We start from the raw sequence: 17,901 nt of genomic DNA on the forward strand, positions 1-17,901 counted from the left end.
CCATGGAGGACCAGCTATGAACTGGCTATGAACTGTCAGTCTACTGAGTTTCTTCAGTGACTGTCTTGTTGAGTAACCTTGGTTGAGTTTCTGAAGCTCGACATCCCCTTTTGCTCCTATTTCTCCACACCTGTGATGTTTTTAAAAGGGGTAGTAGATGATTCCAATCAATGGATGATTTGGACTCCGCCTTCTTCATCTAGGTCCCGCCCCCTTCTTTAGACCACACCCCTTACACTTGGCCCCGCCCCTTGATCGTCGCTGATATGACAGGGAATTCGCCGCAATCCTGACCTATAGGAGACCTGAAGGGTGGGACCGAGATCAGTCTTTTTTTCCATTTGTCAAATCAAGTGTCTATCTGGTCCCAGTCTCAGCCCACTTCCTCTTCAAGCCAATGATTGGTTGCTCTGTTCTTGGTCCCCGGCTCACGATTGGTTCTTTCGTCCCACCCCTCTCTTCCAGCTTTTGCAGGCGGGATTAGCACGCAGCTTCCTGCTCCTGCCAAAAAAATAAAAGAAGAAAAAGAAAAGAGAGAGGCGAAAGAAAATGTCACGGAGATCTTTGGTGTTTAATTCGCTTTTGGTCTTGTCGGTCAGGCCCAACTCTGCCTTTTGATTGGTCTTTCGATCTGCCCATCCCGGGTCGGGGGCGGGATTTCCCCAGGAGACCCACACCCTGTCGCCACTGGCCGAACAGTGCGCCTGTCTGAAGCTCCCGGCCCGGGATTGGAGGCGGACGCGGACAGGTGGGCGTGGATTGGCTAGGGTAGCCGGTCAGTGTGAGGCGGGGGCGGGGCCTCGGCGGCTGGTTGCGCGTGTCCGCCGCTGGCTCCGCTCTATCCGGCTTTGCTAGGGGAGGTGAGTCCGGCCGCGGCGGCACCGGCGGCTGAAGAGGCGGCGGCTCGAGGAGAAAGCGGCCGCGGCGGCTGAGGAGAAAGCGGCCGCGGGGACGGAAGCCGGGTGGGGGGGAGGGGGGGAGACGGAGCAGCCTTGAGCCCTGTGGGGGCCGTCGCGCGGGGGGACCCACCCGCTCTCCCCCCCAACCCTCCTCAGCAGAAGCAGCCGGCGGCGGGGGCAGGAGTCAGCCCGCTTTCGACTGCACCCCGCCCGTCTCCCGGGGCTCCCATTCTTTGGCCCCGGGACCCTAACCTCCTCCCGGGGCGGTTCCCTCTGTCTGGGCGTCCGAGTGCTGCCCACCTCTCTTTCATTGCTCCCCGCACCTCCTTACCTTTACTTTGCCCCGGTTCTCTTTCTCCTCTCTGTCCTGCCCTGTCGCCTCCTCTGCTCACTCTGTCCCTCCTGCCTCCTTCCCTGGCTCTTTTCTGTTCGGGAAAGTTTAGTACCCCCCCCCCCCCCCCCGCCCTTCCAATCAGGTCAACCTGACGAGGAGTAGGGGGAGATGTAGGAAGGCCTGAGAGTTCGAGGGGGGGAGCTAGTTTCCCTGAACATTTCCCCCCATCTTTTCACTTTGGGGTGGTTGGAATTTTTTTCAGTTGCATTTTTGAGGTGGTAGGTGTTTGAAAAAGGATGTGGGAATGGAAGGGGTAGATGAGTCAAGCCTCTTACAAGATTCCCAGGGTGGTGTGTTACCTGATCCTTTTCGCGTGTGGAGTTCAGGGGGTCGGGAGGTTTGGCCTTTATTCCCACATTCAAAGTTGGAACCTCCCCCGAATTAAGGATGGAGTTTTAGTACCCGCTTGTGGCAGGAAACCTGGGGGGAAGGGGTCCCTTTTTCCTTTTTCTTTTTCTTTTTCTGTTCTCTTTTATTTTTGGGGGCAACCCACACCCTTCCACACACACTCACCCCCAAATTAAACACCAAGATCCTCTAACTTGTCTGGATTGACTGATGAAGACATAAAGCCACTTACGCTCCATGTTTTTGGAGGTGGAGTGAGTGGGTTTTTTCTTCATTTTTAAATGGCCAAATGACAGCTTGACCCAGTTTGCTTTCCAATCAAAGGGCATTTTTTTTTGAATGTCTCTTTGTGGCGCAAGAGCCAACGCAAAAATGATGGCGGCTTACAATGGCGGTACATCTGCGGCAGCAGCAGGGCACCACCACCACCATCACCACCACCTTCCACACCTCCCTCCTCCTCACCTTCACCACCACCACCACCCCCAGCACCATCTTCATCCCGGGTCGGCTGCTGCTGTCCACCCCGTACAGCAGCATACCTCCTCGGCAGCTGCGGCAGCCGCAGCAGCGGCCGCAGCTGCAGCCATGTTAAACCCTGGGCAGCAGCAGCCGTATTTCCCATCACCGGCACCGGGTCAGGCTCCTGGACCGGCTGCAGCAGCCCCAGCTCAGGTACAGGCTGCCGCAGCTGCCACAGTTAAGGCGCACCATCATCAGCACTCGCATCATCCACAACAGCAGCTGGATATTGAGCCGGATAGACCTATTGGATATGGAGCCTTTGGTGTCGTCTGGTGAGTATCCAAAGAAAAACACAGCTTCTCCTGGTGTCTTCTCATGCTTGTCGTTGGGCAAGTCCTTTCTCATGGTTTTCTCCATGTCAACCCAAGTGGAACAAGCTTCTCAGCTCAACTGTAGGAAGTCACCCTTCCTTACCTGGTAAAGAGGCCTGATGGCATTGGTTATCTAGGCTTGTGCTTTGGAGTCGTGAACAGCTTTGGTGGAGCACCCTCTGTTGAGTAACTCACATAAGTTTGTTGTCTACCAAACCTATTGTGTAGAACCTAAGCAAGCCACTGAATGGAGATTCAGTAAATAGATGAATGCATGGAATGCTTATTTCTACACAGACCTTGGCCATCTCTCATGTTTGATTTAGTTTGAATCAGTTGCCCAATTGCAGCAAATGTCACAACCGACCCAAACTGGATTCTTTATAATAGTCTTGTCATTGGGGTATACGTTGCATAACTACTTTGCTCTTTCTGTCTTTTCATTCCTTAATTTGTGATCCTGATCCCCAGAAGGAAGATAAGGTTCATAATTGAACCAGTTAAGTCATTGCATGAGTGGTTTATTTTAAACCATAAAGCTACAGTTGGGAAGTATGTAGCTTTAGTCTTTTGATAAGAATGCATTAAATATAGCATCACACATGAGTACCACAATTGAGGTCAGTAGACTGTAACTGTGCAGTGGCCCACATTCAGTGTAATGTTTTAGTGTCATTTAGTGGCTTGTAAGTTGCTGTTATCCCTTGGTTGGTTGCTGTAGTAGGAAGTATACTTTTTAAACATGAAACTTCTCTACTTTTGCTAGTGCTAGTATACTTTTTAAAGTCCGAGGGCTTCTTAAATGCAACATTTTGTGTATTTGTCCTTCTTAGGAAGATTAGTAGTTTATAACAAAATGTATTTATCATTGTAGGGTCCTATTTCTTTCAAAACTAGAGTTAACTGAGCTTTCCCCCCCAAGGATTAAGTATTCTGGTGTGGATAGATGAATTGATGTTTTCAGTGCTTCAAAAATAGATTCCTTCAACTACACCTCGATTTAAAAAGGGAAAAGATTCTTGTTAATGTATAGAAAAGCCCCCATCACCACAGGAAAACGAACTCTTTGGAACTAGCCTGGTAAATGTCTCCTTTCGTCATTGCTTTTCAGGCTATAATTGACATGTTTCATTTTTGCATTATATCTGGCCATCTTTATTTACATTTCAGATTTTATAAACTAGGCTACTAAATGATCCGATCCGTCTTTTTTTAAACTGGTGAAGTCCAGTGTTTTCCCAGCAAGTTCTCCAAGGTGTGTGGGATTCCTGGTGGGAAAGAATGCAGACGGTAATGGTGCCTTTTCAGTCTCTGCTCAGGGACCTGCCTGTTCTTGCCTTCCTCTCATCCCTTCCATATCCTATCCTCAGGGACTGCACTGTGAACTGCTGTTCCGTGTCCAACCCTTGAGGATTTCAAAGCTGGGGGGGCAGGGGGCAGGAAAAAGATCGTTCCTTGCTTTAAATTTTGTCATTGATTTACTGAGAATTTGTTTGGATTTTCTTAGACCTGGATGCTCTCTTTCATTTTAGTGCTTTGCATACAGTGCTAAGAACTAGAGATGCTGAAAGGGAAATGGGTTGCAGCATTCTTGACTATGTTCTAAAGATGTTATTCACCTACATTTCTATCAAATGGTGATGTGATTTGTAGAAGTTTTAACTTCAAGTTGGTGCTAAGGGAATTTTTTTTTAAGGGGAAGGAGGTGAGGAACTGTAGTGCTGAAACATATCCCACAGCAAACATTCTGGTAGTGGGTGTTCTGAACTACCAATACATGAAAATCTGAATGTGTTTGATTTGAATCCATTCTAGGTTCTTTCATTGATCGACCCCTTCTACCACCCATGGAGTTCTTTCCATGTACTTGAAGTACCTCCATCTCTGTGCCATCTTCCACTGTACACCAGTTGTTGTGCGTTTGCCCTGTCTGACTGACTACATTTGTAAGCCTTGTGAGGGTAGTGACTGTGTCTGCTAGAGTACTTCTTTTTTACCCCAGCACCTAGCACAGTGTTGTGGCATCTTTGCTGCTTGGTTATTTGATCTCCTGGTCAGGTCCTCCTTTGTTCTTTAATCAAGTTTTTCTACTTAGCTGCATTGAATGTTTTTATCAGCTGTTACAGGTGAAATACAATTTGGTATGAAAAAAAAGAGGAAAGAGTTCCAGGTGTGTGTTTTAGTATGCAAATTCTTTTCTATTTTTATATTTACATATTTATGACTTGCTGTCTGAATTGCTTATTATAGGAATTTGACTGCTATATGACGTGAGTAAGATTGTTAAAACTAGAGATCTGGACACCAAACCACAGTGAATTGCACTAGTATTCTCAAACCCAAGCTAAAGATATTAGTGAGCTTTTTTACTTTTTAACTAACTGAACGAAAATTTTTCATTTTAATTTAGAAGGCACCTAATGAGTCTGAAACAACTATTTTCTAAAGTGATTAAAATGGAACATAAAAATATTCTCCTAATGATACATCATTTAATTCAAAGCACCATATAACTACTTGGGCATTATAAGATTCACTTAGACTCAAATATGTTTAATGCATTTTGCAAGTATTTTTCTTCTGACATAGCATATGAAAAGAAACTATATCTGCTCTCGTTTCTTTTTTTGGACATGTACCCAGTGGTACTAACTGATGGCTAAATATGTTGCATATAATTTTGAGGGATATTGTTGTTTCTCCATGTAGACAAGGAGAGATATTTGTAGAAGTGATGCAGCATTTTACCATTCAGATTTATCACTGAACAATTTAGTCTACCAGGCTTGATTTATCTTTCTGCTGAATTTAACTATTGGAATAACCTATCAGTGTTGGACAGTTGTGTAAAAGTAGTGAATTACCTATATAACCTTGCTGGTAAAGGTGGTGCTTTGACAGTTCAATTAAGGTTTCATTAACAACTGCCTGCTGTGTTTTATCTCAAAGTAAGGTTTCCAGTTTACCTAGTAATATCATGGGGTAGCCTGAGACACATTCATTGCCAATGACAGAATATTGTTCATGGGTTATCAAAGCATTGTATATAATTTGACCTTCTTTATCACATAACAAGGCTTTCAAATGCCCATATGGACATTTTCATAATGCAAAACTAAAACACAAAACAACTCACAAACAGGAACCTCAGTTGTTTGGTGAGAATAACGTAAATACCTTCTTGTCTGTAGTTCACATTTGCCAGAGGAAAGTAAGTTATACTGTTCTTAAAGATGTATTATAACATAAAGGCTTCAGGGGCTCGTGAAGCATATGCTTTTGAGAATTGGAGGAAGTTGACCACATGAGAAAGGTTTGAGGACCGCTAAACCCAGGCAGTTTTGACATTGGCAGACAAAAATATCAGATTGAATTAATGGTACATATTGCCACCTTGATAAAAGTGAGTCTGGGAAAAGCGTCTACTTTATAAAATAAGTGTTTTTTACTTATCTGATTAATTGAAAGATCAAAGATCCTGGGATTCATTCAGTCTGTTGCCTTTGTACTCCAAGTAAAGTTGGAGAACTTTGAATTTTATTATTCTAATTCCTTCAGCAGGTTACTTTTATTTAAGTAGTTTGAAACTTAAGCATCACTGTACTGATACTTAGTTACTTACTAGCTGTGTGATCTTGATATATTGTTTAACCTCTCTGCTCCTCATCTATAAAGTGAGGATAATACTAGCACCCATCTCGTACAATTGGTATGAGGATTAAATGAGGTAATCCTTGTAAACCAATGAGTACACTATCTAGCACACGGTAAGCACTCAATAAATGTTAGCTGGTTTTTATTGTGGTTATTTTTGGTAGGAGAATCAAACTTGTGTAAATGTGCATAGAAATGGCTTCACATAAGATCAGATTTATCAGGTAAAATCAACATGCAGACTATTTTTTGGAGGCATGACTTTAAATACCATAGAGTGTCCCCTTAGTTGTGCTATATGCCAGGGAAGTAAGGAGGGTTGAATTTAGAGTTAAGGTAAAATATTCTGTCCTATTCTCTCAATTAATTAAAAACAAATGCATAAGAAACCATAATATACATGTTTGTATGGACTTGGTAGGTGTTTAGCCAGATCATCTGTACTGTTTTAGAAAGTATGGATTTCCATGCCTGGAAGGACATTAATTTTTTTTTTCTCAGAATGTAAGAAATGAAGGACATCCTTATTGTCAAAGTTCAGCTTTAGTAGAAATTCATTTTACTTGTGTTTGGATGAAAAGGTGTGAATTGTTAAAGAAGATCCCAGTGAGGCAGGGGAAATATGTGTGATTTAATCAAAAATTATTCAGTGTAAATCCTTATGCATGGCAGAGATTGTCTAGCTTGCTCATCTTGTGGAAATTAGAGGCATCATGTATTTTCTGATGTTTTCTCTCGTCCTCTTACTCCTCAAATAGCAAAATATAATTTGGAAAAATGGGGAATGCTTTTGGAATAATTTTGGGAAAACGCTGGAGTTAGTTGCATCAGAAAGAGTGGTATACTAAAGTGTATTCTGTTATTAACTGTGTTTTACAGGTTGAGAATCTGTAGTATTGAGAAGTTTCTCTATCAGCCAAGATTAACAGCCACAGCTGGATTCTTTGGGGGGGGTCTGCTTTGTGAAAAGAGCTTTGAAGAAGCAGAGCCTGCACCATAAAAAGGAAACGGTTGCTCTTCTAGACATAACAAAGCATCCGTGTGAAACTAGAAATGTGGAAATCTATATTGTTAGTTTTAACTACAAACGAACTTACTTTTAGAAACTGCAGGTTCATTGTCATAAAGCAGAGGAGGCAAAGAGAGAAAATAAAAGTAACACAGTCTAATGATATTGAACTGGTTTCTTGGCGAGAGAAACTCCATAGCCTGTAACACTGGAAGTCATTTTGTACTTGTGCTCCTGGACAAGATTATGCAGATTTTATTCAAAAACCAAAAATTAAACAAAACCAAAACACAACAGAAGAAACTCATTGTATTCTTAGGGAGAAATGTCATGTTCTGCTATTGAATATCAGCTTAAAAGAAAAAAAGATGATTTTTTTCCTAAAAAAATACGTTTCAGAAAGAGTTGCCTTTTCAAACAAGCTAAAACAACAATATCCCTCAAAATTACATGCATCTTTTTTAGCTGTCAGTTAGTACCACTGGTGCATGTCCTGAAAAAGAAATAGGGGTAGATATAGTTCCCTTTCATGTGCTATGCTAGAAGAATATTTGCAAAGTACGTTAACTGAATATTTATTTGCGTCTCAAGTTCTGGGATTTAATCCTCAAAGCTTAGGCAACTGTAGCATTGTTGTTCCTTGATATAAAAAGCCATCTTCTAATGGAGTGCTGGAATATTTCATTATTTTCACAACTTGGAGCATTAGAGTTTCACTGACTTCTATATGTAGAATTGAGTGTCTATTCTTGGTGGTTTTTATTAGATTTGTTGATGTCCTAGCAGTTTAAGAATCAACTGTTTGTTTACTGTAAGTTTCCTTAATATGCAGATTTGATTTCTTTGATGGGAATTGTCAAAGCCAAAGAAACTTTTCCATTTGTCATCCAACCAAACAGAAAGAAGTCATTGGGTAGAAGCTCTTTCCATTATAAGATTATATTTGGGTTTTACTTATGATTCCCTGTGCTTCCATAATACTCACGTGAATTATTTGTTGATTGGGTCATCTAATGCAGATCAACAATGATTTCCTAACTAAAATAGCTTGTCAGTTTGATCCTTTTGTTGCTTGGGGGTAACAAAGAGTGCCTGAGGCAACAGCTGTAATACTGTGAATAAGCACGTGACAAGTCCTCATAGGCCTAGTCGGTAGTTCTAAGGTACCTAGCCAGGAGACATTAGAAAAAATTCTGGCACTTTGGCATTATGAAAGGATGACTTCTAAGGAAACTATACTGAGTTCAACTTTAATAGTTAATTGTAATGGTGTGAGTAGAGGGACTCTGTACAGGGAATTCTGCCTTTGATCATGATCGGTGCTCTTTACCTAAACCCAGTTTCACATCTGTGTTTTGAATTAGTTTGGCTAATTGAATCATATGGAAGGTTTTGACAATGTTGGAAGTCACTAGTCAAAGTATTTTTATTGTCAGCCTGCTACAGACCAGCACTGTTGGAGGCACTAATGAGGATATTTAGCTCTATTAATAATTTAGCAAACCTGTTTCAAGTTTCTGCTGTTATCTGTACTGTGCTTGGGATATAAAGATGTTTAAGTCACAGTATTGCCCTGAAGGAGCTTACAGTTAAATAAAGAGTATGAGAAGTGATACATCCCTGCTCTCAGGGAGTCTTGATGGAGAATTGAAACTATATTTGAAACTGTCAAAAACATAAGGACAAATTATTTTCACTTGTTCTTATAATACTCATTTACTGTGTGTTGACTGTTTGCCAGGCACTGTGCTGGATGATAAGAATTTAAAGGAGATTATGATCTAGTGGGGGAGAGAGATTTGTAAATGGATAGTTGTAATTCACTGCCATAAATGCAGCAATAGAGATACTCCCTGGGAATACAGAGGAGGAATTTCTGTGGAAGGTATGGATGCTTCAACTACTGAGTCTTAAGAATGAGAGAGTCAAAAAAAAAAACAAACAAACAAATGAGAGAGTCAACAACGGGGAAGGGCATTATGGGTGGATGGGCCCTTGTGAGGGGGACTCACGGGGCTTGAGTTGCTGAAGGTGATAGGAGATAAGGGTGGAGACACAAGCTTGAGCTAGATCCTGAAGAGGTTGGAGTGTCCTGCTGAAGAGATGAGACACCATTGGTACGTGGGAGAGGGGCAAAAAAAACTTACTCTTTTTATGAGTAAAGCACGTATATACATACAGTACATAAACAGATATACAACATACCTATGGTATTAAAATTTCATGGGGGGGGCAGTTAAGGGGGAAAATGTCTGAAAACGCTCCTGGGGGCGGGCAATAATGAAAAAGTTTGAAACATTAGGAATGGCAACCATTGGAAGTTTTTAAGTAAGAGAGTGACTTGTTCAGATTGATTTTTTTTTTTAAGATATGTAAATGGAAGAGTAGAGGTAGCTGAGGTCTGAGCCTTAGGGAATGTTCTCAGTTGTAGGTGGAAGAAATTATTGGAGGTGGAACTAAGGGCAGTCAGATAGGAAAATATGTTCATAGTGCATAGATTGACAACCTACGCACAGCAGAAGATTGTTAGGACGATGGGAGTGATCTTTGGTGCAGATCAAAATGAGGGTGGAAAAAGGCCATTGAATTTAGCAAGCAGATCGTTGATGGCACATGAGAGAATGATTGTATGATTTTTTTCCCCCTCTGAGATATATATATATATATATATATATATATATATATATATTTGTTTCTAAAGAATGTCTTCAGCATTAGCAGCACTTTTATTGTTAATAAAATTCTCCCAAATCCCAAGTTGTTATTTATAGTTTAATAAACCAGGGAACTTGATGTTTATCATATTCAAGGCACCATTTCCTTGGGAGGATTCTTTTTCTTAAATGACAGGGTAATAAAGTACTAACTAAATTTGTTAGGAGACAAGGTTCTGGTCCCTGCCTTGGTACCAACAACTCTATGACCTTGATAAAGTTATTTGACTTTTCTGAGTCTTGGTTTCCTCATTTATAAAATCCTGTGCTTCCTAAGTTTATATTATAAAATTGCATTAATATTTGTAAAGCATTCTGGCATTACTTTGGGCAAATAGATTCTGCTAGTGACCACAAGACAACTTTCTTCAGGACTCCAGATGTTGAATAGCTTGTCAACTTGTTTAAAGGTAGGATGAGGTAAATGTAACCCTTTTCCAGTGTGATGACTTACATAGAGTTTTCAAATTTGGGATCAGATTTTAAGTGTGCAGTTTGTCCAAAAGACTCACTTTCTCCTGTTACTGACTTATTGGTAATGATTATACATGTTGTGGTGCAGTTGTGAAGGGCCTGCCCATTTGCAAATGGGCAATCAATTTTTTCCTCAAAATAAATTTGGTATTATTTTCCTGATAGTACTTTCCCTTTTTAATGTTTTAGACTTATTTGCTTGCCTTCCTAAATATTTGGAGTGATTTTTAAATACTTAAATAAAGTCTAATATTAAGTATTTTGTCTTTTTTTGTGAGTAACCAGGTAAGCTGATTTGCCTACCAGTGCTTACATTAACTAGCAAGTTGATTTAAAATGTTTTGTTTTTACGAATCTTTGAAATTCTGAATTTACGTTGGGAATTTACTAGTTTGCAGATGGATCTCCCAGAAAAAGAGCTGTATCACAGCTTTAAGGCTTTAGCAGTTTAGGGCATACAATGCCCAGAGATAGAGGGAGCTCGACTTCCTAAAGCTCTTCCACAGTAGGAAGGGAGCACTTTCATAGATGTCCTCAGTAGTCCTCAGTAAGCCGGCAGCGCTGTCCCTAGATACACAGTTGACCCTTGAACAACATGGGTTTGAACTGTGAGGGTCTACTTAATATGAAGATTTTTAAAAATAAGTATATTGGAAACTTTCTTAGAGATTTGTGACAATTTGAAAAAACTCACAAACCACATAGCCTAGAAATATCCAAAACATTAAGTAAAAGGTGTCATGAATGCATAAAATATATGTAGATACTAGTCTATCCTTACATAGGCATAAGGTGAAGGATGTTTAATATAAAATTAACAGTGTGTTAGTTTTCTTACTCTTTTATAACTTTGCTTTCAAAGAATTACATTAACATCCAGTATGCTCCCTGCCCCCCCTCATTTACTCAGAGTTGGAGAAACTATATCAGCCTATCATCACAGGTAACTGGCTTTTTAAAGAATGTAACAATGTTTCCAATACTCATATTGATTAAACTAGCCTACCATAAAGCTACCATATTGCTGCTTCTTTGTTATCAATGCATGACTAGTTATACCTGTAAATAAATATTAATTTCTTTTTCATGTTATCTTTTCATTTTGGACATCTAGTGTTAGTGATACGTATAATATCTACAGTGTTTTGTATCATATAAGACAGTATTGATATAGGTACTGACAGATGATTCATCTTGTAAATAGCACTGCAAAAGTATTTTCTCCTCTTTGTGATTTTCTTAATAACATTTTCTTTTCTCTAGCTTACTTTGTTGTAAGAATACAGTATATAATATATATAACATACAAAATATGTGTTAATCGACTGTTTATGCTATCAGTAAGGCTTCCTTTCAGTCAACCATAGGCTACTAGAAGTTGAGTTTGCGGGGGAGTCAAAAGTTATGCATGGATTTTTGACTGCACTGGGTGGGGGAGGTCAGTACCCCTAACCTTCGAGTTGTTCAAGGGTCAACTGTATAATGCAAGCCACATAATGTGATTTAAAATTTTCTACATTAAAAAAGTAAAAAGAAACAGGTGAAATTAATTTTAGTAGTTATTTTACTTAATATATCCAAAATATTATCATTTCAAATGTTATTGCTATAAAAATTATTAATTAGATATTTTACATTCCTTTTTTCATACAAAATGTACAAGATCCAGTGTGTCTCTTAGCGCTTACAACACTTCTCAATTTGGACTAACCAAATTTCAAGTGTTCAGTAGCCATGGGGCTACTGACTACCTTATTGACCTGCCCAGTTCTAGAGTCTCATTGGCCTTTATTGGGTTGTTTACTCATTTCTGAACCAGTCACTGTTAGTGGGGATAAGGTTACTTTTGGATCAGTCAGGTCCACCCCTGGACCGGGAGATGGAGTCAGTTATAAGAGGGAGGGATGAATTCCAGCAACGAATGCTGGGAAGGTAGTCGTTAAATGACCAAGAACGCATTCATCTAACTTATGTCAGACTCAGAACAACTTGACAGGGTGTGTTTATAGAGCAAAGTGGAATAATGTTCTTTGTAGAGAAGTTGTCCTGCCTGCCCTGAATTATTTGGAGTATTTTCCTTTCCTGAAGCCCTGTTTGCCTAAAGTAGCAAAAGGTAAAATTGGTACTTGATCCTTGCCATTTTTGCTTTCCTTCCCAGTTGGATCAGATATCCTCCACTGATTTCTTTTCTTTCCTCTCAGTGTTGTGGTTTTGTTATCTAGATAAAGTTCTCAGTCTTGTTTTCAGTTTAAGTAATATAGAGCCCAGTAGTGTGAGGCAGCAAACTTCTTACAGGGGAATGGACAACACAGAAACTTTTTGTTTATCCGTTCCTTGACCTAAAATTCTTGCTCCGAGCTACAGAGAAAAGGTGAAGAGAGACATTTGAACAAATGGATAAAATTAGTCATTTGACCCAGATTGCAGCCATTTTTTTTTTTTCTGTCTGCGTGGATAAAAACCGTCCTCAATTTACATAAGCAGGTGATTTTTCTTACATGCTAATTTTTTTAATGTACCATGGCAGAGAGCTACAGATTTGCAAATTGTGTAAGTAAATTGAAATAAACCAGGTGACTTTATTTCTCTGTATTATCTTACCAGTACAGAAGCACCCAAAGGGTGCAATTATCAGGTGATTGTCTCATTGCACATCTAAGTTAACAGGCAGCCTGATGCAAAGTTTTTTTTTTCTCACTTCTTCTCTTTTTAATTTTTTAAAATAGGAAACTATTGCTTTCTATATTTACTTTGACAGGGCTAGAAATTTAGTAATACAGATGTGGGGAAGTTTGAGCTTTAGTAAAAGTAACCCAGAAACCATAAAAATTGACAGGTAATGGTACTGTGCAGAAAAAGAGAAACATGTATACTTGGTTTGGGTTTGAATTGCCTAAGAATTAGGTGAGAACCTTCAACTATGTTGAATTGGTTGGCTTCGTTTGTGTTGCTTTCCCAGGTTCTGCATGTTATAGTATTTGAGGTTATTGTGAAGATAACTGGTTGTGTACTAAGGCCAGTGTTCAAAATAAATATTGATGCATTCTTTTAAAAAACAAACTAATTACAACATGGTTTAAAATGTCATTTCAATAAAATAGAAATTTTAGAAAGGTACAACAATTGGTTTTAGGGGCTCTTTTCACAGAAGATTCATGAGGACAGATTAGCGTCAATAAAGCGTCTTTATTAAAACATTCCAATTTTAACTTAGTAATTAATGCCACGTATTTAATTCCTCAGATGTTATCATATTGTTTACCTGGTGATATGTGTGGAGATTAAGTTATACTTCCTGTACCTTTGAAGTAATGACTTAGAAATGAATCATAATTTTAAGCTTGCAAGTTAAAAGGTTGGCCAGTCTTTTTTATCCCAGTACTTAAATATTGTTTCTTTTCAGGTTGAAGAAAAGTAGTTTAGACGAACTTTGAGAGCAAAGGAAGTTAAAGAATGACCTGCAAAGGACAACATTTAAGTACAAAGGGACAGGATGGTTTAATAGTTAAGAGCCTGTCCTCTGATGACAGACTGACTGCCTGTATTTAAAGAATTTTTTTTTTTAATTTATTTATTTATTTATGGCTGTGTTGGGTCTTCGTTTCTGTGCGAGGGCTTTCCCTAGTTGTGGCAAGCGGGGGCCACTCTTCATCGCGGTGCGCGGGCCTCTCACTGTTGTGGCCTCTCTTGTTGCGGAGCACAGGCTCCAGATGCGCAGGCTCAGTAGTTGTGGCTCACGGGCCTAGTTGCTCCGCGGCATGTGGGATCTTCCCAGACCAGGGCTCGAACCCGTGTCCCCTGCATTGGCAGGCAGATTCTCAACCACTGAGCCACCAGGGAAGCCCTGACTGCCTGTATTTAAATCTTGACTCTACCCCTTATTAGTTGTGGGCAAATTATTTAACCTCTGGTTTTTGTGTGTAAAATGGGGATAGTAAATAATGGTATATCTATCTCATAGGGTTGTTGTGAGGGTTCAATGAATCAATATATATGTAAGGTCTTAGAACTGTGCTTGGCAATGCGTGTATGTTAGCTATCATTGTTATTACCAGTTTCAGTACGTGTGAAAAAATGCAGTACCTCCTTAAGTTTACTAACCTAGGGCATGTAACTAACAGCTTTTGAATGATTGTTGACAGGTATCAAGTAAGTGACTCTACCAGAGATTTTTTTCAGATTAACACCCAACTGTTTTTGAAAAATTCATTCAGATTCTAGAATGCCTTCCAAAGGTAAAATTTCCCTTAGCACATAAGAGAAGGGTTTTTCCTTGCTCTTCAACTCCCTCCTTTCACTCTGTTATCAAAGTAATAATATGTTTGTTGTAGGAAACTTGGAAGATACCAAAAAGTTATTTTTAACCTACAACTCAGAGATAGCCACTAATAGTATTTTGGTGTAAATTTTTTTTCAATTTTTTAAATCTGGAATGTGTGTGTTTGTAATGTTAGCGTTGGGATCATGATTATTACATTGTATATTTACAATTTTGTATCCTATTTGTTTCACTAACATTACAAAGGTAGGTTTTTGGCCTTTTTTTTTTTTTTTTGAGGGCTAATTTTTTCATTCTCACAAGCCTAGAGCTCTATCTGAAAGGAATTATAGAGTTGGAAGATACTTTAGAATGCATCTAGTGTAACTGCCTCATTTTATAAGTGGGAAAATTGAGATGCAAAGAAAGAAGCTAAGAGAATTGTTCAAGGTCATGCAGCTGGTAAGAGGCTGAGCCAGAACCTTTGCTACTTTACCATGATACCTGTCCAACTTAATGCCTGTTGAAAATGGAGGAAGTGTTTTTCTAAAAGCAAAACAAAACAAATATAAAACAAAAACTCTATAAATGAAACCAGGAACAATGCTTCTGAAAAAAAAAAATAGAGTATTTAGAATACTCTGTTGTTTGGTTTTTGTGTGCCGGTGACTCTAAGGTTTCTGGTAAAAGTTTAATGTCATGAACTACAAGGCTTTTGGTGGAAAACAGCTCACTCTTTTCATGTATGTAATCATGTTCTGTAAAATTTGAAAAATTTTAAACCTCAGAAAACTTGAAAGAATTGTACAATAATAATACCCATAAACCATTCTTCTAAATTAACATTTTGTGACTTTTGCTTTATCTACTTTGAGGCTATTTTTACAGAACTTGCTGAGATTGGGTTTCAATTAAATTTAGACTTACAGTGTTAAGAAATTTATGGTCACTGCATCAACTCACTGTTCCATGTAATAAGTTTTGTACGGTCTCCAACTAGAGAACGAACTGGAAATTTTCAAGCTTGTGACTTTTGGAATGCTATTTATTCTCTTAATACTTAAAACAAAATTCAGTGTGAATCAAGTGTGCAACTGAAACATACCAGTCAAAACTAGGCTTCAGGCAGAATAGAAATATTCCATTCTGCAAAGTTTTTCTTTTTTGTGGTATTTATCTCAGATTGGGAGTTAAGGGACATTTTCAAAATAAGAACCTAAGATCTGGTTTCACAATTTTATGACAGAGGACATGACTGAGGATATTACATTGTTGAAGCTAAATTTTAAGTTACTATATATTTTTTTTTAAGGAAATTACCCTAATAAAGTCACATGAGCCGATGATGTTGTGGTTTGTGTCACCCAATTCACTGCTCTGTATTTTTCAGTACCAAATAATTCCTTTGTTAAACTCATTTTCAGTAAATGAGACATTGTTTCCCAAAGGGTAATGATTATTTCCATATATAGCACAAATTCCTAAGAAATAAATTTTAAGGTTTAAAATATTAGTGATTAGAAATGGTTGAAATCGTCACTGTGTATATCAAGCCACAACTGTGTATATGAAAAGGGCAGCTGCTGTGTTTGCTCCTTGGGCTACGATACAAGATACTTTGTTAATGAGAAACCCCAAACAGACAGCAAGTCTTTAAAAGTAAAGTCTTTTGGTTTACGTGCAAAAGTGGGTTGTTTGAGTCCACCCAGCTATTACATTACGTAGTTTCATAACATAAACACCGAGAATGAGGTAGCTGGAGTTCAAATCTAAATGGCCTGTGACAGGTAAGAAAGATATATGCAGCAGATACTGGTTTACTTGATGGCAGTTGATAGTGGTATCTGCAAATAAATCACTGACTTCTTAAAGTACCTCAGCAGGAAAGACATTAAAATAGGGACATTGTGATGTTTAACTGGTGTAGGTGCTGAAGATCTAGTTACCAATACACATCAGCTTGTCTCTGTAGGTGGGCAGACTTTTTTTTTTTAAATACCTCGATTTTTTTTTTTCCTCTTAAGGTAAATGCTTGTTCTTAGAAGGCAAATGAAAATCCATCTGTTTCTGTCTCTTTCCCTGTCAGTACTAATCAAAGCAAATGCTTGTAGTCACTTAAGACACATTCTCTACCCACTGATCCACTAAAAATGATGAGAGCTTCAAAAGCTGGGACCATGTTTCATTTGCGTCTCCAGAGCCTAACATTGTCCTTGGTGGGTACTTATTAAGTGTTTTGTTGTTAAGCTGAAAGTTGCTAATGCTAAGTTTGTATGTCATGGTGACTGTCGAAGAAGAGTACTACCACTGGCTCTTGCCATTACATAGATCCCTACTTCCTCGTGCAATGAGGAATTTTTATGAGAAAACAGAGTGGTTCTTAGACTACCCCATGGTGGTGATTTTGGTTTTTTGTGTTTGGATTTTCTTCTTAAGAGTAAAGAGCCCTACTAAAAATAACATACAATAACCAACTATTCACCAAAATAGTCCTTTATTTTTATAATCTACTTTGAAATAAGAATGCTGTTGAATTGTTTAGGAAAAATACATTCTCAATGCAGTGCTGTGATCTCATGTTAGAAAAATAGAAACTGTGTCTAAAGTGTCATCTAATATATCAAAACATACCAAAGCAGTCTGTGATGCTAGCACAGAAAAAAAAAAAAATACTAAGCTCCTTATGCTGTTCTATAAATTTATGAGTAAATGGCAGATTAGTGTGTACTAGAGATCCTCTTTAAAATTAGTGAGAAAAAAAGGCCCATTTCTGTGGTGTGCTGGTATACGTTTAACAACAGGTTCTCTGAAAAATAAAAAAGCTCTAGTTTGTAGGGCTTGCCAATTTCTGTGGTGTAAATACTAATACTCCTGTAATGGCCAGTTTCAAGCTAGCAACCTGAAGTCACTAAACGCTGAATTGGAAAAAGAAACACTGTAGCACACCCATTGTAAACTGTTTTCACCATACAGGTAAAGTAGATGTTAACCATAAAAGCATAAATCATAATAAAATAATTAGGAATGATGATTTCTCAGTATTTATTACCTTTATTTTAAATATAATTTATTTCATTGTAAGTTTATATAATTTAATTTTTGACAGTTTTTGACAATTTTTCACTGTCAGCTTTGCAAAATTCCAGAAAATGTGACAGTCTCTCAGGAGCCAGTATGAGCTAGCTCCAGCACATCACTGGTTTATTTTGTATCTTTGTTGGGGTGTTTAGCCAGTGGTGGGGAAGAATGAAGTTAGATCCCTATTCATAAAGTCCAAGTGGATTAAAGATTTAAATGTAAAAAATAAAGCCAAAA

General features: G+C 38.8%; 1 protein-coding gene across 7 annotated transcripts in view; it reads left to right on the forward strand.

The window, feature by feature from the left end:
* The first annotated feature begins 804 nt into the window (after positions 1 to 804).
* NLK (nemo like kinase) overlaps positions 805 to 17,901 on the forward strand; it is a 146,698-nt gene continuing 129,601 nt past the window's right edge. For 4 of the 7 annotated variants that reach the window (XR_014238298.1, XR_014238299.1, XM_082371290.1 and 1 more), the window contains exon 1: positions 808 to 2,438. Coding sequence is in view for 5 of the 7 variants with exons in the window: in XM_082371290.1 (XP_082227416.1) it covers positions 1,981 to 2,438 (458 nt within the window). In the remaining 2 variants the exon portion in view is untranslated. Of the gene's footprint in view, positions 2,439 to 17,901 lie in introns of all 7 variants that reach the window. The other 3 variants (XM_082371289.1, XM_082371291.1, XM_082371288.1) reach the window with 2 other exon arrangements.

This window comes from Balaenoptera borealis, assembly GCF_965194805.1.
Source record: "Balaenoptera borealis genome assembly, chromosome: 20".
Lineage (NCBI taxonomy): Eukaryota > Metazoa > Chordata > Mammalia > Artiodactyla > Balaenopteridae > Balaenoptera > Balaenoptera borealis.